This window comes from Strix uralensis, chromosome 17 (assembly GCF_047716275.1).
Source record: "Strix uralensis isolate ZFMK-TIS-50842 chromosome 17, bStrUra1, whole genome shotgun sequence".
NCBI classification, from domain to species: Eukaryota; Metazoa; Chordata; class Aves; order Strigiformes; family Strigidae; genus Strix; species Strix uralensis.
In genome coordinates this window covers 1,720,937-1,745,108 of record NC_133988.1, presented here as the reverse complement: position 1 = coordinate 1,745,108, position 24,172 = coordinate 1,720,937, and the positions used below count along the sequence as shown (strand labels likewise).

The following is a 24,172-nucleotide window of genomic DNA, read 5'->3' as shown; positions in this document are numbered from 1 at the left end:
GGGACCACCCGGGTCTGGGCCCGTGGGGTGCTCCAGGAACCCCGCAAACTCAAAAACACAGCGTGGAGGCGCAGTGGAGGTCCCAGCACCGTTTAATGTTCCCTGCTGGGCCTGACTGGGTGGGGTGGCGCGGCCGGGCAGCCCTTCTCAGCTGCCCACCTTCAACTGCCGCAGGTAGAACTGTGCCGCCAGCTGCTTGCTCATGGTCTTCAAGGCCAGGAAGGCGGCCGCCATCTCGGCGACGAGGAAGGCCAGGAGGAGGCTGTGCAGGGCCAGCTCCAGCGGCAGGAGGATGACGCGGCTGTCCGTCAGCAGGAAGAGCAGGAGCGGGAGCTGGATCAGGAAGGAGAGGAGGAGGAACCCGGCCAGCTCGGGCACCTGCAGGAGCAGAGCCCGCTGAGCTGGGGCGCAGAGCCAGGCCTGGCCTGGGGGGCTCTCTCCGCCCCAGGAGCCCCCTGCGGTGGAGGCACCCGGGTACCAGGGCCGTGCCTGGATATGGTCGGATGCTGCAGCGTCGCACCCACAGCACAGGGAGGGATGTGGCAGGAGAGCGAGTGGGTCCCCTTTGTCCCCTGCCCCCAGGTCCTGCCTGCACCCGCGCTTCCCTCCCGGGACAGCTCCCGGCAGGAGTCCAACAGGAACAGGCAGCGACGGGCTCTTGGGTCCTGAGCAAGGGGGCGTCCAGCGTAGCCACAGCTATGGCCGTCCCTGGCCGAGCACGGGGGCTTGGGCCGGGGCAGGGGGACGGTGCTTACCTTCTCCTGAAGGTTCCCCACGTAGCCCAGGTAGAGGCGGGAGCCCTCGGCCACCGAGAGGATGAGGAAGGCAGCGACCAGCAGGAACTGGTAGTGCCAAGGCAGCAGGTGGTACTGTAATGGGGGCAGGGCCTCGTCCCAGCCAGCCCTGCACCCCGTGCCCAGCTCTCCAGGCCCAGTTTCCCACCCCCTGCACCCCGTGCCCAGCTCCCTGCACCCACCTCCCGTCCCCTGTGCCCTGTCCCCAGTGCCCCATGCCCTGCCAGCTCCCACCTCAGCTGCTGCCCAGCCCTGCCCACTCTGCCTTCCCGGTTTAACCTTCCCTGCCCTGTTCAGTGGTTGTTCTCAGGATTTCCATTTCTGGGAGCCGGAGGCAAGTCGTCTTGGGGGGGACAGGGCGTTTTGCTCATGTGTGTGTGTGGACCCATTAATTTTGAAGAGGGTCCCCTCTCCCCCGCTCAGCATGGCCCCTGTGTGCCCACGTGCCCCACGGGGCGGTACCTTCAGCTGCAGCATTATCCCCTCAGCCAGGCACCAGACCGGGAAGTAGTAGACGTTGAAGTAGAGCATCATCTGGAGGGGCAGGCTGGCCAGCACCTCGTGGGCTAGGCAGGGCAGGCAGGGGTGGGCAGGGCTGCCCAGCACCCCCAGGGTTTCGCTGCCCCGAGGGAGCCCCTGCCTCGCAGAGGGCAGAGCGATGGCCCCTGCCATGCCACGGGGGATGGCTGGGTAGCAAGAATGGCAGTTTGCAGCAAATGCATTTATTATTGCTCCCCCTCATCGGTGGGTGGGTGTAGGGACCCTTCAGGTGTTCCCGGCTCAGAGGCACCCAGGTGCTTTGGTGATGTGCTGAGCAAGCTTGTGGTGATAAAGCAACAGCAACCCCCTCCCCACACCCCTCTGCCGCCGAGCCCCGCTGCCCGTACCTGGGTGGTAGGTGTGGGCAGCGCCACTGTCCCGCGTCTTGTTGTTGATGAAGAGGGAACCGCTGAACGCTGCCAAGCTCCGGCGGAGGTGGCGGGGCAGAGGGGTGTGCGCAGCCATGGCCAGCAGCCGAGCCCTGCTTCCCCTACCCGGGCTTGGCTGGGATTAGCCAGAAGGTAATTAGCGGGATGACAGGTTGGGCTAATGCACGAGGCCACCCGGTCATTGGCTCCCTGGGGTCAGGGCTGCTGAGCCGGGAGGAGGATGTGGGAAGGAGAATTCCCCCGCCCTGGGACGCCAAGCCCACGCAGGAGCCGCAAGGATACAGAGCGTCTCCGCTCCGCAGCGGCGTGCAGGGGTGAGCAGCAGGTTGTACCCAGCCCCGTGATGGGCTCACGGCGGCGTCCCCAGCCCACACACCCTGCGGGCAGCGCTTTGCTCCGCTGCACCCTCTCCCAGCCGGGTTGTATCCATGTAATTATTGCTCCAAACTCCCACAGACGAGGATGCCAGGAAGGGGATGGTGCTATTTGCAACAAATGCTTCTTCAAAGCCTCCAGACTCATGGAGCATTTTACCCATCACTCTGAGCTTCCTTGCTAAGGGCCGACCCTGGGGGTCTCCACACTGCTCAGCATCCCCAAGCGCCATCCAGGCTCGGGGGTCCTGAGGAGAGCAGTGGGGGACGGGGTGTGTGAGAGGTTGGTCGAGCCAGAGGTGACTAGCAGGGGAAGGGGATGGTGCTTTGGGACCTTTACAGTTAGTCCTACCCAACAGGCCATGGCCTCACCTCATGATCTTCAGCCTCCGACCCATCCCAGAAGGTGCTGCAGATATTGGGACAGAATACTGTAAATGTGGTCCTTAAGGGCCAAGCACTGGCAAAGGACATGAGAAACCAAATAAAAAGAGGATTCTTCTGCTTGATAAAGCCAAAATGAAGCTGCAAAGCTCATCGGCATATGCTGCCAAAAAAAAAAAAACACAAACCTTCAAACACCTGGGGCTGAAAGTGTGGTTAGACCGACGCGTGACTGGCTGAAGTCCATCAAGGGCTTCCACACACCAGGAGCTGGTCTCCTAAGGCAGGTCTGTGCTGTGAGCACAGCCCAGGGTGCATGTCCTTTCTGCAGCAGTGCTGAGCAGCTGTGCCACCACAGTGTGGCCCACAGCCTGGCTCAGGGCAGCTGCTCCCCTGTCCTGACAGTACTGCTGAAAAAAAACCAACCCATAAACCTATGTAAAGTGGATTTCACAGAAAAATCTAACCAAGTGTGGAAAAACCAGACCTTGCTATAAGCATTGGCCTGCTATTAGATAAGGACCTGAGCTAAGACGGGACAGTGGATGAGCAGAAAGGCCCATGAGGTCCTTCTGGTCTATTTGACCGTGCCTGCACAAGACATCTGAAGATGCCACTGGTGAGATGCTGCCTCAGGGAGGGTGTTTGGCCACAGCTCTAACACTGAACACCTCCCAGCCTCAGAAGTGACACTTGGAAGACCTGCCTGGAGATGGTTTGCCGCCACCACCATTCAGCTCAGCCCAGTTCTAGCCGAGACAAGGGCAGCCAGCCCATGGGACAGGGGGACAAGCGTGCCACTGCAGCAAAGGAAGGAGCAGCTATTTGTATTAGCAGACCTCCTTGGAGGCAGTAAGAAGGAGCAAAGCGAGGAGTAAATGCCAGTACCTGAAGAGGAAACGTTCACCCAAGCAACATGCAAGGTGCGAAAGCCAGGGCAGAGATGGACAGATGAAGGGTGAGGCCATACTTAATGGCTGGGAAACCACCTTGGGAGGAGCAGTGATTTTTTTAAACGAAGGCTTAGGGCACAAGAGAACTAAACATAAACGTGTCACCCGGTGCGATGCTGCAACGAGATGTCCGGAGGGGTTCTTGGGTGTGTGGGAAGGGAAGGTGTGCTGTGCCCACCACGAGGCTCCCCGGGTCCTGCCAGCACATGGGGTGAGATGCAGGCAGGGAGAGGCAAAGCCCAGCATCTGAGGAGCAGGAGCTGGTGGAGAGCTCTGGGTGTGGGGGCATCACCTCTATGTGGGCAACACAGCTGAGCAACCTAGAAGATACCTGGGCAATCTGGTGAAGCTAAATGTGATGGGGCAATGCAGCTGGGGATCACTAACAAGTTGCATGTGCCCCAGCTGGTTTTAGCTAACGGTGCTTGTTCCCAGTGGGAATGGGCAGTTTCTTAAGAAGGGCTGGAAACTTTCTGTCTTGTGGCATGGGATGTTGCAAGATGTGCCTGGAGAGGTGGCAGAGGAGACAACCCAGCCTTGCCCAGCTCCAGGACATGCTGAGGCACTGGACAGGGGGTCCAACACCATCCCACCCCGTGCAGAGGAGCAGTGCCCGCAGGTCGGTGTCAGGGTGCCCAGCTATGCTGGCAGCCCTGCCCATGACCTGGCACGTGTCCTCAGGAAAGCCATGCCGCTGACTGGGGTTTCTTGTGTCATGGGGTGATGCTCCCAGCCCTGGCTAAAACAGCTCCTCTGTAAAAAGGGGGAATGGGACTTGTTCCCCACACTGCAGCCATAAGCTGGGGCAGAAGGTCCCTCAGCCTCAGCCCCTGTATGGTCTTCAGCCCCGTGAACATAGGAGTGATGCCAACTGTGGATGGCTCATGCCTGACACTGGGTGAGGCACCAGCAGAGGTGAAGGAGTCACAGGGCATCTTCCCAAAACACGAAGTGCCCTGCCGATCTGCCCAGGAGGACTCCAGAGGATGCCAAGCCTTTGGGTGAGCAGGAAGGCAGAGGCCTTGGAAAAGCTCAGCCAAGTTGTGCTGGGGGAGTATGTGGGGTGTGAGAGCTGCCAGTCTTACCCACTGTGGAGGGTGTGCCAGAGCCCAGGGGAAAACCACAGAGCTGCAGGGGGTGTCACTGTGTGGTGCCCCAGTGTCCCCAGGCACCTCCAGCCGGGTCCTCTGGGGACCTGCTGAAGCAGACTCTGACCATCCCACTAACCAGACACAGGCTGCAAAGCCACCTCTCCCCCCTGAGCGTGCCGAGCCGGGGCAGCAGCCTTGGTTGGCAGCTGCCTCCACCTGGGCAGCGTGCACAGCCCCGGCCCCTCTGCAAGGGCCCTGCCCGGGGCAGAGGGAGCTGAGCAGCCTTGGCCACCTCTGCCCTCAGAGAAAGTCCTCACCCGTGCTGCAGTGGGGACAGGGACATCGACATTTGCCTTTTGGGACCTAAGATGAGACTTGCGAGTTCACATCCCTTTGTGGATCCAGCAGATACATAACAGTTCAAGAAGCAGACCCTGTTCATCGCCGTGTGCTGGAGCATGCACATCCCTGCCTACCGTCCCCTCTGGTCACACCACCTGGGAAAAACCTTGCAGGGAAACCAGAAGAGACCAGCTGAAGACATGACAGACGACTGGTGACGTTTCTACAGGGCACAGATCAGGAAGTCTGGAAATCAATACAGGTGAGCTGGATGCAAGTGGGAAGCCTCCACACAAGAGGTGCTTGCACCACCCAGCTGACCTGCAGAGGTGACCCAAGGCCTTGGAAGGAATCAGAGATGATCCAGATCCCAATAGTACATTTTTAATTTATAGGGGGTGAATCAAATTAAAAATATAAATCCTCTTGCTTTGGGCTCAGGGTAAAACACTGACTGCTGGGGAAGAACCTTCCCCCAGGACAGAGCACTGGAGGCTCTCCAAGGGGGGTTCTTGCCCCCCAGCTCTGCTGGGCTGATGGACACAGGGCTGTGGGCTGGCCAGGTCCACTCCTGAGCTGGAGATAATGCTCTTCTTCCAGCAAGGGGCAGAAAACACGACAGCAGAGCACTGACATGGAAAGCTGAGATGAGAAATGCAGCACTGGCACTAGGCAACAGGAGGAATGAATGACGAAATACTCCTCTGGCTACTTTTCCTTGAGTAACATTTCAGCAGCAGTACTACTTCTGTGATAATTGTTAAGGAGAGAGACATCACAAGGCTGGCTGGAAGGACAGCCACCAAGCCCGGGGGCTGCAGTCCAGCTGTTGCACCTCTGCAGGGAGCCCCGCTCTGCACCCCAGGGACTGACAAGGGCTGCCAGTGCCCAAGGCCAAACCAAGCCCTGAGAGATGGGGAGATGCTGCAGGTGCTGGGACGGGGACCGATGAGCTCCAGAGCCCTCGGCTTGGGCAGGGACCCACCTCTGCTGAGGGGCCTGAACAGGGCAACCAGCCCGGAGAAGGGAGAATGCAAAACACAACCACAGGCTGTACAGAGACCACCCGGTGAGACCCCATCTCCCTGTCCCCCCCAGGAGCTCCGCAGGGTGGGTGGGCATGGGGAGAGCTGCGGCAAGCGCTGCAGCCATGTGGCGAGGGAGCAGATGTCAGGCTCTGTGGGGATGCGCATCAGAGCTCTGCTGGGAGCGGAGAGGTTTTGGGAAGGGGCAACATGCTTGAAAGCACAGGGAGCAACAAAAGGCACTCGCACTGTTTACGGGGGTGAGGGACGTGCTTGGGGCAGACCTGCCTGGGGACCCCCTGGCCTGTCGGCAGCATCCTCAGCCACACAGCGCCCGTGCCAGTGCCAAACCCCGTGCTCTGGGGGCTGCTTTTCCAGTGTTCCATGGGAATTGCAACAGCAGAGCCCAAGCCTGGTAGGCACTGAGGCAGAGGAGCTGGTGGTGGTCTGCTGGGAAGGTAAGTGCGCAGTGACAGGCGCTGGGTGCATCCAAGTCTCAAAGGGAAATGACTCAGCTGTGGTGTTCCCCCTTGTCCGTGGAGCTGCCATCCCGTCTCCCCACAGCAAGTGCAGCATCAGGAGGGCGCAGCCGCCAGCAGCGTTAGGAGCCTTTCCCAGTTAGCCAGGACATATCTCCAGTCCTAAGAGAAAAAACCAGCAGCGCTGTGAGATGTCTGCCAGCATGCACACGCAAACGTGCTCGGTGTGCCTGGGCGCTGCCCTCGGCGCTCGTCCGGTCATCGGTCCCCACCCCGGCAGCACCGGTGCTGCTCGGCGCAGAGGCACAGCCAGCCCGGGCAGGATGGCAGCACCCTTTCCTCACACGGGACACCTGAGCCCTCACTCACATGTCACTAAAACTGTCCAAACACTCTTTTGCAGGTCCTCAGTTCCATGTAAAACTGTGTTCAAACTATTTTTCTATCTATAAACAAGGCCTTCTGGCATTCAGCTGAAAATTCACGGAAAGCCACTGAATGGCAGCCACCTCCCCAGCTGAGCGGGGTCCCAGCCAGAAGGCAGCTGCCTGTTCCCAGCAGATCAGTGCACCAGCACCCTGAAAAGGGGATGTAGCAGCCATGCCCACCCAGCCCCGGCGCAGCTCCTGCCACCCCCAGCCCCACCACCCAGCACAGCAGCATCACACCCTGCGGGGGGGTGGCTGAAAAGCAAGCATGCAGCCATAACCAGTGTGTCCCCCCCCCAGGAATTAGGGACACAGCCCAAGCAGGGGGCTGGCTGTCCCTCCCCTGCCAGCCCTTCACACCCGGGACCCCAAACCGAACGTACTTGCCGTGACGGACAAACAGCCTAAAAGGTGTGAAAGCAGCAGGAGACAGAGAGAGAAAAGACATTCAGGTTTAGGCGGTCTGGCTTCCTCCAGGCTTGCTGAGCTCCACCGTGGAGGCCAGCAGCTCCCCCCACTGCTGGGCTGCCCATGAGATGCCACCTCCCACCCAGCTGCAAACTAGGCAGCCAGCAACCACCTTCCAAGGTATCGGAGAGGATGGACCCAGCCCTGCCCCAGTCACTGGTGGCTGGGTGGATCCTTGACATGTTCCCCATCCCAGGGGTGCCTGGGGTGTCTGAGCTGGCTTGGGGCTGCCTGGGGACTGGGAGTGCTTCTCTCCCCAGGCTTTTGAAAAAGTCTGCTTTTATTCCAGATGTGGAAACACCCCAGGGACAGGGACCCAGATTCCTCCCTCAGCTCTGATTCCCACTCTAAAGGCTCCTTCCTGGCTGTTGTCACCTCCCTAGTGTTTGCCTTCCAGCACACCATGTTCTGCACCCACACTCTGCATGCTCTCTTTCCTGTGCAAAGTCTTAAAAACAAAGTGAAGGGAAAAAAATGCACTTTGTCTACAATCTACACCCCAATGAACTGGAGGCTGAGACACCAAGGGCTGGTGTCCTGGCACTGTGAGCTCTCCGGGTTATGCTCTTGCAGAGTGTTGTGCACAGGCTGCGCACCCAGCCCCTCTCTGCAGGTCCCCTCAACTGACTGGGTGCCCAGGGGCACCCCAGCATCAGGCAGTGACGCCTTGGTGATGTGCCAGCGCCTGGTGGCAGTGAGCACCACTGTCCCATCACATGTGTAAGCATTTGGATCCTGGTGTTAAAGACAAACACCGTGTGTGCAGGATGCCAGAGCTGGAGGCAGCTGAGAGGCAGCTGAGAGGTTGGAGTGAGCAGGACAGGAAGGAAGATGCAAGAAGGTTACAGGGCGGGGAGCAGTGGAAAAGAGCTGCCCAGTGCCTGTTGGAGTCCTGCCTTGGGGTGCTCAGCCCCTGCCCTGCACCCCATGGCTATGCTCGGCCCCTGCCCTGGCACTGCTGGTTCCTGCAGCGCGTCTACTTACTCCACATCACGCTTTCGGATGGTCCTGCCGGCAGCCAGGACCTCAGCCACCTTGGACACAATAGGGTCGTAGTTCATGCTGGCTACAGCCATCACCTCGTCGCTCCTAGGGCCAGGCAGAGCAGAGCAGAGCAGTTAGGGCAGCCCAGGGTGGCCACGACCCCATCACCCCAAAAACAACATGCTGGAGAGAAGCAGGAAGCAAAGAAAGAGAAACACCCGCTCCAGGGTCAGGACCCATCCCAAGGCGAGAGCACCATGGGAACTGCGCTAGCAGTGGGGGACAAGGGACAGGAAAGGGCTCAGAGCTGGCACTGCAGGCTGGTCCCTCTGTGGTCTCACTGGTGCCCACATGCTGGCGTGGTGAGCGTCACTAGGGTGCCCAGGGGACGGAGACAGCTCTGGCCACCCTGGCATCTGTGGGAAAACGCCAGCAAAGATGGACCTGATGGTGGATAAAACCCTGGCCATCAGCAAGGATGCCCACAGTGGCTGCGGCCATGCGGGCAGGCGATCCATGCGCTGCTGCCCTGTACCACAGGAGTGGAGAGGTGGATGGTCAGGATTCCTCCGCAGGACACTCGGTTGTGCTGCTCCACATCCCCTTCCTGACCCCCACCCCCGAGCCGCTCCTCAGGCATGGTCCTCCCAAAGCACCGGGACAACTGGAGTGTCCGACACCAGTGCCCCACCAGCCCCAGTGAGGAAACTCCTGCGTATATGGGATGTCCAGCAGCACGTCCCAGTCTGGCTGACCATTACCCACCAGGACGTCAGTGCTGGTGGCACAATGTCACCTCAAAGGCTGAATGGGAAACAAGTGAAGCGGAAGGGAAGAGGATGTAAAAATGCTGGAGGAGCTTTGGCTAAAGGTCACAAGGCAAACAAAAAGGGCTCTTCTGTTTTGAGGTTTGAAAAGATCAACCTGAGCATAAATCTTCAAAGAGAACCCAAGAGATGACTCATAAATAGATAACTGAATAGAGAAACAATGTAAAGATCAGAGAAGGTGCGTGGGTAAAATATTAAACATTGGTGATATTGTTGAGTAAGTTGAAGAGTAAAAGCACCCAACAAATCAAGATCTGCTCTTCAATCCGCTGCCAAAGAACCCCGTGACCAACAGAGCAAAGAGCAGTCGGGGAGGAAAAGGGGAAACATGTACTTGCTTTCCGAGAGGAGAAGAGCAGAAGCCATGCTTCATCTCTGTGGAGCCATGGGAGTTGAAGCAACCTCTCCCAGCTGTCCCACAAAGCCATGGGGTAGCTCCATCACAGAAGACTATCTACTGCAAAAGGCTCTGATTCCTAAATAAGCTCACTACAAATAAGGGAGAGCAAGTCAGAAATGGAGCAGCGGACTGACTTCCCTGTCCCATGGATGAGCACAGGTGTGCAAAGCAGACCAGGAGCCCAGAATGTTCTCTGGAGCCACTGGAGCTTGTCCACAGCTTAGTCCATACCAGCCAGACCCAGAGAGGGACCGACACCAGCCAGGCTCCAGCACAGGGTGCTGCTCCACAGGAATGGCTGCGGGAAGGGGGAGCTGCTGCATTGCCAGGAGCTCTAGAACAAGACTTGGATGCCATTGGAAATCCCATCTCAAGCATCGTTAACTCACTGCAGAGATGTGTACCTACAGCAGAGGGGATATCCTGCGGCTCTTCCATCCAGCAGATGAGGTGAGAATAAGGAGCAACAGACAGATGTGGACAACAAATACATTCACACCGGAAAACGGGTGTCCGTGGCAGGCAGTGAGGGTAATTAACCACCCAAGAAGATTACAAAGCACGTGTGTGTTCAGCTGAACTGCCTGCTGGGCTGTCATGTTCGAGGACTGCTGCTGTGATTTAGAAGAGCTTTTTACTTTCTGAGCCTGCATCTTCTCTGTTGTGATGCTTGATGTCCCACCTGATGTAAACGAGTTCCTCCACTCTCCCCAGGACAGGACCCCATTCCCTAGGGGTGTAACTCCAATTGTATGTGCAGGGACTCATGAGTCTTCTTTACAGAAGTCTCCTTCCAAGACTCTTGCAGCAGTACCTGATGGCACAGCAGTGCAGATTGCCTCTTCTCCTGTGGCCCCAAGTCCAGAAACACAAACTGCCAAAATCCCACTGTGAACCACATCCCGGGGAGGCCCTACAGGTAGTTGTTTCCATCACACAGGGCCTTGGCCTTGGCTACTTCACCATCGCTTGGTGTCTCCAGCACACAACAGGGGCTGAGGCTTCAGGACTCCTGGGAGGCTCTGCACCACCTTCACATCATACCACACAGTCTTGAAGGTTCTACATTTGGTTTCCTGAGCACAGGCAGCTCCCAGTTGGGAAACACGAAGTGGTTGGAGAGACCTATCCATCAAAACCAGGGGGAGATGCGCCGTTCCAAGGGAATGAATAACCAAAAGCATGCAAGAGAAAGGAAAGGAAGATGTAATCCCACCAGTCACCCACCAACTCAGCCTCAAGCCCAGCCAGTGCTGACACGACCACCCGGGAATGCAGCCCAAACATTTCCATCAGTGGGGAGCTGGTCCTTTTGTGAAATAACTCATGGGGCACTGGTGAGCTGAAACATCCCCACATCAGCAGTTGCTTTTAAACATTTTGTCTGACAGATGGGGAAGCTTCTTTTTCAAAAGCTCTTCAGAGGCAGCAAGAGTGCCCTTCCTGAACCTGGGGTCTGGAGCAACCAGAATTCTTGGCGTAAAGGCTGAGGGAAGATGGAGTGCTGTGGATGCGCACCATGTCTACAACGTGTCCCTTCCTCTGCAGGGTTCAGTGCAACAAAAGTGGGGAACCGTGAAGATGACAACCACAGCAATTCCCTGTATCTCCCAAGATCTCCAGGGTCTCAGGGGTGGGAAGACATTGGTCTGTTCTGGCTGAGGTGCTGCGGTGAACGCAGGGTCCCATGGGGACATCTGCAGAGCACCGTCCCATACACCTCCTGGCACAGGGCCTCACGCTGACCCCTCCACATGTCACACAGCCCTGAACAGGGATAAGTAAACAGCTTTCTTCTTCAAACTCTGGGGAAAAAAGAGCCTTATTGTAAAAGTCAATGATGAAGACAGGCTCCAGGAGTGGGAACCACCAGCGGTTCATGCAACAGCCAAGACAGGGCGCACCAGGAGGAGAAGAGTCCAAACCATTGGGTGAGCATGGCAGAAGGAAGCAGAAGGGGATGGTCAATTTGGGACAGAGTCCTCAGTCCAAAAGCACCAACCAGAAGAACTATCACCAAATGAGAAAAAGAGGAAGAAATGCTCCCGGTGGCCTCTCACAGATGCAGAGACGGGGGCTTGGTTACAGCTCAGCAAAGCAGCAGGAGATGCACTGGTCAGCCCCCTGCCAGCCTGCACTCCCCCAGTACCTCCGGCTCTCAGCGCAGGACGCCGTCCTGGTACCCAAAAGCCATCTCCAGGAGCTCCTCCTGAGCAGCAGAACAACACGGCGCTTAGCGGCGGACCCCCGCCAGGGAGCTGCTGCCCACCGAGCCCAGCTTTGCTGCGTGCCGGCAGGTCTGCTGAGCATGGGGCCGCTGCACAGAGCAGGGATTATGCACCTTGCTCAGGGCTTTCCTTTTGAACAGGCTCTACAGATGTTTAATTAAAGCAATCTGACATTTCCTTTCTAATTAGGGCTGGGATGAAGAGCTAAATGCTCTGGTATGGAAAGGAGGAACAGAGGATTCAAAGAAAATTACATGCTGGAAAGAAATGTGTGCCAGTGCGGTTTGTGGATGCTCGACCCCGTAATGCTGCACCCAGGGGACTGCCAGCGAGGCCAGCAGACCCGAGACAGGGCAACATAGCAGCAGTGGAGTGGCTTCACAGGGGATGCAGGGGCAAAAGTACATACAACTCTGCAAATCACTGCAGCAAAACTGCCGAAAATGGGTTTTTATCTTCCACTGGCTCACAGTCACTAAGCAAACTGTGTATTTTTAAACGCTGCTTTGAGAGTTATGTGATTTAAATGCACTTCAGAACAGCAAGAGGGTGGGGAGTGATAGACCCGTGGCTGTGGCTATAGAAGGGGAATGTCCCCTTGCAGCAGCTCTCCCCAGCACAGGTGGTGCCTTGCACAAACTCACCCTTTCAGGCGATTTTGGCCACGGTGCTAGTGAGCCCAGAGGTGTGTCCATGTGCTCCAGCACCTGCTGGCACCCCAGTGCCTGCAGCAGGTTTTTATCTGAGGTGCACAGGCACCAGGAGAAGGAGGGCGAGTGCCAGTGACCCAGCTGGCTGGTGCCACGGGGTGATAAAGTGAGCCCTGTGCCTCTCCAAACCCGATGGACACATCCAACTGCCAGGCTCCTTCCTGGAGCCATGGGGGCAAGCAGCCACCCTCAGGGAGGGGGATGCAGAGGGGAGGCTGTGAGGGACACTGGGCAAGGGACAGAGGGGCAGCGAGCCCTGCTGAGATGATCTCTGCAGAGCAGAGCTGGCGCCTGCCCAGAGCTGCCTCCCGATCCCTGCCTGAACGCTGCTGCCAACGAGTTTGATTGCTGAGCCAGGCAGACCTTCACTTCCTTGGTTTCACTCTCCCCATCCTTAATATTAGAAAACACTTGAAGAAATCCCCTCCATCTCCAGCCATGAGGAGGCTCTGTGGTCATTGATTTCAGATTGGGATGGAACAAAGGCAACAAAAGAATAAACAGCAGTAAATATTTTGGGGATAAATTCATGGTCTTGCCAGTCTAAACAGCCAGCATGGCTCAAGAACAGCAGAGGCAACACATCTCAGGAAAATATTCCCAGGTAGGCTCCCAGCCTGGGGAGAGCTGGGTTTCGCTACAGGTTTAACGAAAGCTCCTGAACTCTTCCTAACCATCACAGCTTGTTAACAGAAGAGTTTTTTTGAGCTGAATGTGTCAAACCAGGAGCAGAAATGGTGATGTCTGAGCTCTCAGTCCAGCCCTGGTCACAAATCATTAACACAGTGATGTGATGGGAAGGAAATCTTTGATGGGAATTGCCAGCAACAAATTAATAGAAGCCATTATCTGCTCTCAGACACTATGTGAACAGACAAAGTGCTTACATCTGGCAGAGACATTAAGTCCAAAGACCAGTTTAACTTGCATTATGCTTAGCACATCATTTTTCTGGGGCATTTTACTAATGTCTTGCAACCTCAGTGTCCGGAGAGGAACAAAACCAACTGACAGAATCTGTGGCAAAAATATTTTCCAGTCTAGCGAAACAAGTTTGGGTGAATGCCTGTGTAGGAACATGGAGAAACACTTACTTGGTATAGAATGCCACAAACTTCAGTTCATCTAAATCTCCCTGAATGACAACATCATCAAATCCTTCCCCGTGGCCTGGAAGGCAGAGAAGTGGATTCAGCAACAATTCTCCTGGATCTATCTCTAGGCCGTAAGACAGAGTTTCAACCCAGAGCTACACAAATTGTGTCCTGCAGTTACCAAGAGACCAGCACCAGAAGGTGAGGGTACCAAAAAGCACCCCGTTTTGTTCAGAGAGGTTCAGGGAGACCGTCTCTGTCCATGCTGGGCCATCCCTTGTGCCCACAGCCATCCCTCTGGCCCTGCACCCCCCAGCCAGGATCAGACAGGTTTCGGAGGAGATACTAAAACCCTCAGGAGCCGGGAAGGGGAGCAGACCCGAGGCAGAGGCTGCCACGGAGGGTCCACAGCGAGGGAGATGGCTGTGACTTCTCTATCCCGGGACATCTCCACCAGCACAAACTCTACAGCAGCCCTGGGGAGCCCCTTACCCGCATATCGGATGCTCTTCCCGAACATAGCAGTCCACAAATACGGGACCGTGCTGATCTCCATGCCGTGGGCCAGCATGTTCAGCGCGGCTATTCGGCCTGGAAGAGAGAAGCAGCAGAATAAGCGGCGAAGCTCCGCGCTGGGGCAAGCGTTGTGGTCTGCCCTCAGGTTGCAGCACAGCGTCGATACCTCCAGTCCCAGAGTACAGGGAAACCAAGACCTTCTGCTTAGGCGGAAAAACCCAAACACAGAGCACCAAGCACCAAGAAGGAAATGCATTGCATCGTCCGAGGCTGGGCCCAGAGTCCCCCCAGCAGTGCAGCTCCTCCTGACTCGTCTCCTCCACTGGCATGAGCGATGTGCTCATGAGCCTGTTGCAACCCAACTTCTGCAGCAGCGACAGGGCTGAGAGCTTTCTGAGCTCCCACTGCAAACGGGGATGGGATGGATAAACCCCCTGAGGGCATGGAGACTGGTAGGGTACAGTCCATGACACCGAGGCATGTCTGGACCAGCATTAAAGGGGGGCTGTGTCCAAAGGCTAACTTCGGAGGGGTGGTTCCAAAACCACTCACGCAGGCCACCCACCCAGAGGTCAACCTCCCCACAGGGTTGTGGCCTTGGAAAGCTCAAGGGCAGCCGATCACGCCAGGGTCTCCAGGCTTGCTGCTGTGAAGGGGAGAAAGGTCTCAGCTCTCAATCTCATGTTCCTGGGCCAGCCTGGCGGTGTGGGCAGCCCAGTCGGAGATGTGAGCTCGAGCTAATATTAGGATGTGAGCTCCTAAGTGTCCCGGGGCAAGGATAAGATGAGGCTCCTGCAGCAACTGCAGATGTCAGGGAGCACGTGGCGTTTGGAAAAGCCCATCCCTGAGCACCTCTGTGTTTGTAACGAGGCATCGTTAGGCAATGCACATCAAGAAGGCTGACAAACGAAGGCATATTGGGCAGGATAAAATACACATGCTTCAAAATGTTTAAGACAACTACCCAGTTTCCCTGTTGGCAGTTGTCTCATTCTCTTGCTAGAGGGCTTGGAAAATTCCCGGGGATCTGGAAAAGGCTCTTTTCCATAAGAAATTTGCTGTTGCAAAGAGAAGGGACTGAAAAGCACCCACCGTGCATATGGGCCATCTGCCAGTGAGGGACGTTCACCTTCTTATTATTCCTCAAGGCCAGCGGGAACGTGACAGCATCACCAGCTGCGAAGACTCCAGGGATGTTGGTTTGCATCATCTGCAGGGGGAAAGCAGAAGTGTGCGTCAGTGGGGTTTGCACCCTCCTACACGAACAGGAACAGGGATCTGCTCTAGAGCTGCCACAGCCCCTGTGAGCACATGGACAACCTCTGCTCAGCTGTGGGACCCCCAGGTGGGATCTGATTTAGCGTTCTTCACTTTCAGAGCAGACCATGCAGGCAGGGACCTACAGCATCCCTCTGCCAGTGGGTTACTTGGTGAAAAGACACAGACTGGTGTCTTGGAGCCCCTCTTAGAAGACTGGGATCTGTCAGTGCTTGCAAACAGAGCCTGGCTGATTGCACACATGAGCAATAAGCACAGGGGTGGGTAGCAATGAGCCCCAGCCCCCTCAACATACTCCTGGCTCATGGCAGACACCACCCACCAGCACCAACACCGCTCCCATTGGAGTCGCTGGTGGTGGGGAGGAAAGATGAGATCCTTCGGGATCCTCGAAAGGGTGGATCTTTCTCCAGTTCTTTCCCCTCCAAACATCCACACCATTCCAGGACAGCTCAGAGCTGGGCCCAAGCCACAGCATCCAGGGCTGGGATTTGCAAACCCCTCACTTGCAGGGGGTTCCCAGGTGCTCCAGCATGATGCTCCCAGCATTTTGGTGGATGAAATGACCCTGCAACAGCAGTTTGGAGCCCCAGGGAAGTTCATTTTGGAGGAGAGCAGACTCAGCTCCTCCTGTTCCCCCCCAGGCAGGGGCTGCCCCCCAGACTCACCTTGTTTACCACAATGAAGCCTTTGGAGTCGATGTTGATGCCACTCTGCTTGAGAAAGCCCGTCGCTGGGACTGCGCCTGCAGGAGAAGGCAAGGGCTGCCGGTGCCATAACCAGGCATCCCCACAGCCCCTGGGGGGCTGATCCCGAGGCCAGCAGATCTGCCCCCTGCCCGGACAACCTGTCTGCGCCAAGGGAAAGGCAGCGGGCTGCTTTGGGGGCGGGGGGCAGAGCCACGCACCTTACAGAGCCCCCACTACTCCCACTACATCACCCTCTGCACCCCCGAGGTCCCTACTGCTCTCCAAACCATCAGTGCACCACTGCCCACCATCTTTTTCTAATGCTTGAAGATGATTTTCAATCCACTTCTCTTTTATAGATATTTTGAAAAAAATATATTTAAAAGCGAGCCCTTGGGTTTCCAGACAGGGTTCCTCCACCTCCTGTACAATCTGTACCTTTTCTTCAGCTTTCATTTTCTTTTTTTGATCTTTTTTTTCCTCAAATCAGAGTAGCCAATAAAACAACAAAAGCAGAATTAAACAAATTCTGTGATTCTTCCAGTCCGCAACACTTTGAAACGTTACAGAGCAAGAAAGGGATTTTTATTTCCCCCAGATATAAAGGAAAAAAATACCCTCTTCTACGGTAGTGACAGCAATAAAAAAAAAAAAAAAAAAAAAAGAAGAAAAAAATTCAGTTTGGGGAGGCTTTAAAAAAACAACTTAAGAGGATGAAATTGGTTTGAATAGGGTTTTTTTCTGGAAAAAACAAAACCATTACTATTTTCCAAATATATCTTCAGTTCCATTTTGGGGTGGAGGCTCTAAAAAGGCCCTTTTCAGCTTTTCTACGCAGACTTATGTGTGGCAGCTGAGCAGAGCTGGCACATCCCCACCAGCACCCCCAGCTACCTGGCCCTGGGGGCCCATCACTGCCACATCCCCTCCAGCTTCTCCTCCACTGAGCAAAGCACCACCAGCCCGCCGGGCTCTGCACCCACAGCAACAGCCCCTTACCAACACCAACGACACACACATCGGCACGCAGGACCTTCCCGCTCTTCAGCACAACCTCCTTCAGCTGCATTAGACACAGTGGGACATCACAGTTATTTCAGGGACAACCCCCCGCCTCCCCATAGCAGCAGCAAGCCAAGCTGGCAGCTCACTTCATTTTTGACATGCACGTTGACCATAATTCATTATAACAGCAGCAGGAAGAGGGTGGGAGCAATGAAACCACCCCGCACACCGCGCTGGAGCATGTTTGCTCCTGGGGACTAAATCCAGGAATACGAATTTCAGAGGGTAGGAAAGAGTAGAGGGCAAAACCCCAGTGGCAAAGGGAACGGCAGCCCTGGGGGGATGCTGTGGTGGTGCCCCCGGGGAGCCCCTGCCCACACCCTACCTTGCCCTCCTGCTCCCGCAGCTCCGACACCTCTGTCTGCATGTAGAACTTCACCCTGTTGCTCTCAAACATCTGGAGGGGGGACATGGGACAGAGCAGGGGACATCAGGATCCTGAACCAGGCCCGCCCTTGGTGTCCCTCTGCCCCCCGCACTGCCCTGCCCACCCTCCGGGCTCGCCTCGCCCCGTGCTGCAAAAGGGGTCAGCACCACCTCCGACCCCAACACGTGTCCAGAAGAAGGTGCTCTACAGCATGTGGACCACGAGAGGGAAGACGCAGCCCGTTCTTTCTTTCTAGAGACTGCTACCATCACAGCTTAATCAATAAACATCAAATAACAAATTAATTAGTGCAATAAGTGAAACAAGCAGAACCCGCTGTCACCAAAACCACCCCCCGGATGGGAAAGCGAGGTCACCTTCATGACAGCACGGCCAACCCTCTCCCCAAGGAACTTCTTGAAGGGGACTTCCTCCAGCTCCACCAGGGACACGGAGTGGGCCCTCTCCGCGAGGTAGGCGGCCACCTCCATCCCTGGGAAACAGAAGCAGGTCCGAGCGGCCGCGGGAAGCCCCCGGCGCTGGCCACAGCGGAGGAGCAGCCTTGTTCGCTCCTGGCTGGGGAGGTTGGAGCTGCTCTACTGGGAGCTCTGGGATGCCATCAGACCTGGTGGCCACAAGGGCACAGGCCATTTCAGGTGAGATTTATGATTTATGGTGATTTGTTCTTAGATGCAGGTTTCAAAGACTGAAGGGAGGAACTGGCCATGGTGAAGTCCCAAAGTGCCCTGGGAAGCTGCAGCACTTGGAGCAATGGACCTCAGATGAGGGAAACCTTCCTCTTACGGCTGGGACTGTCTCAGCAGAGGTAATGAGCTGTGGGCTGAAAACAGCCCTTGTGACGAGCTGTTTTCTCCGATCCGAATGGGAGAATTTTGGTGCTGGTAATTGCATGGGAACCTTTACCAAGACATTTCCTATCTATGGGGTTTTGTTTTGGAAATGGATCTTTCTTATGACCTGCAGGTTACAGTTGGGTCGTCGCCCCCATGCTTTGCTGTAGGTGGGATTGATTGGACCATTAAAACAGGAATTTTTTTTTAAAAGAAGAAAAACACACACCGAACATTTTATAATAAATTCCCTTACTAATACCCATTTATGCTTAAGGCTTGCAGAACCCACAATTTTGTTAGAACCGTAGCAAGCAAAAAGAAGAACCAGCAAAGAAACTATAATATTTTTCCTGTGTATTTAAAAAAATTCACCACCCTGCTAAAAAGCAAAAGAGAAATAAACTCACAGGCTTTCACCTGCCAACAAGACCCTCCCAGCTGAAGCCAAATCTGGACACACCAGATCTGAAAGCACCCAAGCACCAGCACTGGACTTGCCCAGTATACTTTTCAGACTGGGACAGCAATATCTGCGTCCATGCAAGCTGAACAGCCCAGTCTCTTCAGTAAAATCAATTTCTTCAGCAAGGAGATGTCCTTACCACCCACCTGGAGCTGGAGGTTGGACTACCCCAAGGTCCAGTTTAGGGGGTGGGGGGGTTACCTCTAACTGGGCAGTGACAAACTGGGTGAGGGACTGGGACCATCTGCAGGAAGATGTGGACAGCTGAGGCGCAGGCAGCCGCAGAGCGAGCGCTCACCCAGGAAGGATGCACCCACGATAACCACATTCTTGCTCGTGGCCAGCTTCACGACACGGTTGGCATCTTCGGGCGTCCGGATGTTGAAAACATTTTCCACCTCCTTGCCTTTGCAGCTGAGAGCTTTGGGCCTGAAAAACGCACATTGAGGGCGATACAGGTGTTTTTCTTGACCCTGTGGTGGCAAACAGGACTGCAGACGCTCTTTCCAGGCCTCCAGCAGCATCTCAGCCTTTCCTTTTTTCACCTTTCTCTGGGCTGGAGACATAACAAATGCTGGTGGGCAGGGGCTGCTCAGCGGCTGCTGCCGACCCCATCCCTGGACCGGTGTACCCATGGGGCTGGGGTGAGCTCCCCTCTGGGGCAGTGCAGCACAGCACAGCACAGGTACTGCTTTGCAAGCTTGTGCTTTAACTGTTGTCACGTCGTAAAATTTTCAGAAGTTTAATGGGACACAGAAAACTCACTCTGCCCTCCAGCAGACACTTTGGAGCCAGATGCTGAAAGTTTCATAAGCCTTTGCAGATGCAGGTTCCACTATCTGTTTCCAGGGGCACACTGCTGATGTTGTAGCAGTTTAATCGTGTCCTTCCCATGTGCCTACTGGAGCCTATATATTTTTCAAATATCTGGCCCCTGCATACCTGACTCACATCTGGAAGTGGGACAGACAATCTAAAAAATTTAGGTATCTTAAAAACATTTATGTGGGGTATCTGGAGCTTGTGCATAAGGATTTCGAAATTATTGCCAAAGGCATAATCCTCTCTTGAACGTAATTAGGTGGCGGGTGCAGATGGTGTTTTGGCTGCGGCGCTGCACACCCCAGCACCAGCCATTGGCACTTGGTGGGGCTGTTGCTGTTACTGGTGGCACACAGGGTGACAACGGGAGTCCCTACTCGGGCTGTTCAGCAGCATCCCTTCCCCAGATGATAAATTTTGCGGGGGCTGCATTTCTCCTACTTCATTTTGTGCCTTTGTATTAGGAGCACAAGGAAAGGGAGCCAGGATGCCTTATTTTCATTTTAAAGTGCCAATTTTGACAAATCCCCTATTGAAAACAAACCGACCCGCTCCTTCCAGGGCACTAGGGACGATGCGGTCCCAGGTGATGCTCTGGGTCCCAGCAGCAGCTGTGCGGAGCACGACAAGCACATCGCTACTGCTTTTCCCTACGGCTGGACCAGGTTCCAGTCTTGAAAACTTTCCTCCTGGGGGCAAGCCTCACAAAGGGGCCTGTTAGGCTGGGGCAACAGCAACACCTAATCAAAACTGCAACAGAGAAGCACTAAGCTTTCATTGTTGAGAAAAATCTTAAAGATTGGCAGGAAATGAAAAATGGAAATTCAGATGGATGAATGATCTGATTGTCAGGGTTGATATTATTGAGGGGTGAAAAGAAGAGCAACGTGGTAAAAATGACCTCTAAAGAAAAATTCAGGATACTTCCACCTTGGAGGCTTTTGCTAAAGAAAATATGTTCAAGGTCCTGGGCATTAATTTTAATATTTTAAGGTGATTAACTCAGGGGGAATTTCCTGAGTCTCTCCCATATTCTCTCGAGCCAGCCCCCAGGGAACAGCACAGTGTTAGGGTGCTGCTGGCGAACTCCTCCACGTTTTCAAATCTCAGTTTTGTACCAGTTTCTTTAAGAGCAAACACCCAGACCCCGACTGCTTCAGGGGGTACTTTTTGTTAATACCCTTTTGACCTTGACACTGACCATGAAACACCCCAGTAGCAAATCCCACAGCTGTCCTGACAGCCCCCATGTCTGGGTGACCCTTGGGTGACACAGGCTTTTCAGCTTTGGCTGAGCAGACACACCCAGCACAGATTTATAGAGATATACATGATAGAGATATATGCACAGACGTATCCAATAGGTGTTCCTTGCCTTTTCTGCAAACACTCTTGCAAACAAATTCAGTGTCCAAATTCAACTGCCATATTTGACCCTTTATCCCCAGACACAAGCTCCTCACATTCTCAGATAAAACAGTTTCTCTCAAAATGTTTGTTCATAACTTACGTGTTTCCAGTCGCTATCAGCAGCTTGTTGTATTCCATCTTAAATCCATCCTTAAACACGGCTGTCTTGTTCTTGATATCCACGGCCGCAACCTGAAATCATTCCTAAATAATGTTAAGGGATGAAATCCCAGATGTTCACTGAGCTCCCAGCCCAATCAACTTGTCTGTCAGGTTTTAGTCTCCTGTGTTCCTGTCCACAGTTTAGCCAACCCAGACTGTAAATATTCCTAGTTACCTTTTCACAAATCCTTGAAGACCTCCCGGTATAAATAAAATAATGGAGAGAAATGTTTAAATAATCGCTGTCTGCACTGCTTGCAGGCTGATTATTCTAGTCAGAGGCCAGTTGGCCACCCCAGATCCATGTGAGGATGCTCACAAATGGCAGGTAAGAAATGACGGTTCCCAATGATGGTTTGTGCAGGGTGTCCTTCCTGCTATGGGAGGAATTGCATTAATTGTGGTTCTGAACAACCACAGGCAACCTGTGCTCTGGGGCATAAAACAGGGGGGCTGGGGGAGAAGCAAGGTTTCTGCAATGGCATGTAGTGAGCCAAGAACAGCTGCCACATCTCCTAAACACAGCCTTTGCACACCAGCACTTGTAGGAGACGGCCTGCAGGTCCACATAGGACCCTCCTTACCTGCATTTCGGTCAGGACTTCAATGTCATAGGTGCGGAAGAACTCCTTGGGGCGCAGGGCAATCTGCTCCGGGTGGGAATCCATCGACTGCGAAAAAAAGCCATTTTTCGTCAACCACTGTGGGTTGAACAGGCGGGTGGAGAAATGCCCGTTACCCACACAAGTCAGCAGTAGTCTGAAGTCAGTCCTTATGGCATAGGTTAAGAGAGAGGCTCTGCAGGGGCTGGAATCAAAGCCTGTTCAAGTAAAGGCCATCACCAGATGTTGGACTGGGCTCTGTTGCTTCTCTGCTCGGCGTGGGGGTGGCACTCACCGGCTAAGGCAGGACCACGGCAAGTGCTCCCGAGTGTCTGCAAAGCAGCTCTTACGGCAGCCCCTCACAACACCAAGTTCATAGGAGCAAAGGAAAAGCCCCATTATTTGGAGAACAACCAGTTGCCAGGGGAAGTGGAAGCTAAGTTAACGCAGCAAAGGCAACGCTTTCAGAAGCACCCAAGGCACGCAGCACAAGTTCCCTCAAAAGCTGATGCAGGGGCATGTGGCCCATATCTGCTCATCTTTTGCTGCAAGATAAAGGTTCTTGCTCTTCCCAGCCTTCTCTGGTCACTTGGGTGAGACCTACATCATCTTTACAGGCAGGGTTGAGCTCATGTTTGAGCCCAAGTTCATCTGTCCTAACCCTGTGGACAGAAGCTCAGACGTAGGGTGAGGACAAGCTGAGCACCAAGTGACCTGTGAGCAGGTTGTTCCACGCTCCAGTGCACCCCTCCCCGCCTGCAGCACGGCGGGGACAGGCAAGGCCACGGACATGCCACGGTCAAGCCCTGCAGCATGTCCCCCAGCACTGAGCAGCAGCATCCTTCACCTGTGCCGCAGAGGCATGGCGTCTGGGCTTGACCCAAGAGGGACAGGGGATGCAGGAATCAGGGGCTGCACCATCTGCCCCCGGGGATGGATGTGCAAGGTCCTTCTCCCTGGAAACGTCTGTCTGCGTCCAGGATGAGCCCTGCAGGACACTCCCTTACCGTGACTTCAGATAACACCGTGCTCAGAACAGACCCTTATCTTAGGGCTTGAGGCAGGTGCAGGGTCATACAGGTTTTACTGCAAATTCTTTAAACACCCAATGTTTACAGAGAGGAATGTCTGACCCCTTGGGAGCGGCAGCCCCCACCTCAGCGTGCAGGGAGAGCAGCACAGAGCAGTGCACAACCACCATGGGTTTTGCTGCTGCTCAGTGCTCTGGAGACCATAGCAGGGACGTTGAAGCACACCAGGGAGCAGGTCATGGTCCAAAGGGGACAACGAGGAACAGCCCGGCGGGACCTCGGGACGTACTGATAACCAGTGTTCAGCAAGGCAGAGGGAGGGCAATGCTGCAGTATCAGGAGTCAAGAAGTCTGCTGCTTACAGCTTTACACACTCCTGCTCTAATGACTCTTTCCAGGGCTAGTCCCACTCACAATAGGATTAAGAAAAATCCCCTTTTTTCCAGGCCTGTTCCCAAAAATTCTGCCCTCTCTTCCACAGGCTTTGTGCACAAAAAGCAGCTACAGCCAGAGGTGTTTAGTGGAGAGTTTAACAAACCATGTACAACATCTCTGGCGTGTGAGATGCTCTTGCTATTTAACAGAGAGTAGAAAAGGCACTTTAAGACTCACAGAGTGGGGATAAGTGTTTTGGAGAGCTGCCTGCCTGGGACAGTGACTGCGAGCTTCTCTGAGCTCCCCAGCACAGCCTCTGTGACTCTGGGATGCAGGTTTCAGGCAGCTGCTCCTCACCCCAAACAGGTCTGGTCCAAGCACAGAAATGGTTCGAATGCTGTCAAAAAGCCACATGCATATTTGCCTTCCGTTGAAAACCACTTTGTCTTGGGGCTGGAAGCACAGTCAGATGCTGTGATTGTAGAGTACCAGCCCTCATAGATAAGCATCCCTGACATGAAGGGCAATACATATACCACCTCTTCTTATGTTATCTCCAGGCTTCAAGATCTAATGCTGTTGTCCAACCTGAGTTGCTGTCTGATACCAGGTAAAGCTCAGGAATCAGTAATAAAAAATGTGATTAGAAGATCATCCTGTGTCTACAGACTGGAATGCAAAACTGGATGTGTGCCAGAAAAAGTGATCTTTGCGCTGTGGCCAAGTTACCAAGTTGTGGTGATGAGTGATAATCATACTAATTATGGCATGGAGCATCACTGGGCAGTAAGAACCATGCACTAATAAACAACTTGGTAGACAATACAATTTTTTGACAATGCCCCATTTCATTGCCCTGAAGATTTTGATCCAGAAACAGAGTAAGAAGATCCCTCCAGGTATGAGCTGGTCAAGACAGCTATTGCTAGACCTCTGAAGAATGCCCTTGGTTCTGTACTGGAGTACTCTTAGTTCAGAGTTTGAACAAATCCTCTTTTGTGTTTCATATTTCAGTCACCAACAGA

General features: G+C 54.5%; 2 protein-coding genes across 7 annotated transcripts in view; both read right to left on the bottom strand.

The window, feature by feature from the left end:
* Positions 1-74: 74 nt before the first annotated feature.
* On the bottom strand, positions 75-5,066 carry LOC141951271 (transmembrane protein 17B-like). Of its 6 annotated transcripts, none has more exons than XM_074887303.1 (4): positions 1,682-5,066; positions 1,257-1,360; positions 756-869; positions 75-378 (listed from the first exon to the last, which is right to left on the bottom strand). In XM_074887303.1, the coding sequence occupies exons 1-4, from the start codon at positions 1,797-1,799 to the stop codon at positions 148-150; spliced, it is 567 nt and encodes a 188-aa protein (XP_074743404.1). In that variant the 5' UTR covers positions 1,800-5,066; the 3' UTR covers positions 75-147. The 6 variants fall into 6 exon arrangements, with proteins under 6 accessions (XP_074743404.1, XP_074743406.1, XP_074743405.1 ...); XM_074887305.1 differs by having other exon boundaries at positions 75-333; XM_074887304.1 differs by having other exon boundaries at positions 756-842.
* A 169-nt stretch (positions 5,067-5,235) lies between these two features.
* Positions 5,236-24,172, bottom strand: part of AIFM3 (AIF family member 3) — a 49,755-nt gene continuing 30,818 nt past the window's right edge. Inside the window, exons 9-21 of the mRNA XM_074887300.1 lie at positions 21,724-21,810; positions 21,078-21,169; positions 19,044-19,174; positions 17,806-17,921; positions 17,387-17,458; positions 16,996-17,059; positions 15,976-16,052; positions 15,122-15,239; positions 14,006-14,104; positions 13,514-13,589; positions 8,252-8,356; positions 7,183-7,203; positions 5,236-6,533 (exon numbers count right to left, since the gene is read on the bottom strand). Of these exons, the coding sequence (XP_074743401.1) occupies positions 6,494-6,533; positions 7,183-7,203; positions 8,252-8,356; positions 13,514-13,589; positions 14,006-14,104; positions 15,122-15,239; positions 15,976-16,052; positions 16,996-17,059; positions 17,387-17,458; positions 17,806-17,921; positions 19,044-19,174; positions 21,078-21,169; positions 21,724-21,810 (1,098 nt within the window). The 3' untranslated portion in view covers positions 5,236-6,493. The remainder of the gene's footprint in view (positions 6,534-7,182; positions 7,204-8,251; positions 8,357-13,513; positions 13,590-14,005; positions 14,105-15,121; positions 15,240-15,975; positions 16,053-16,995; positions 17,060-17,386; positions 17,459-17,805; positions 17,922-19,043; positions 19,175-21,077; positions 21,170-21,723; positions 21,811-24,172) is intronic.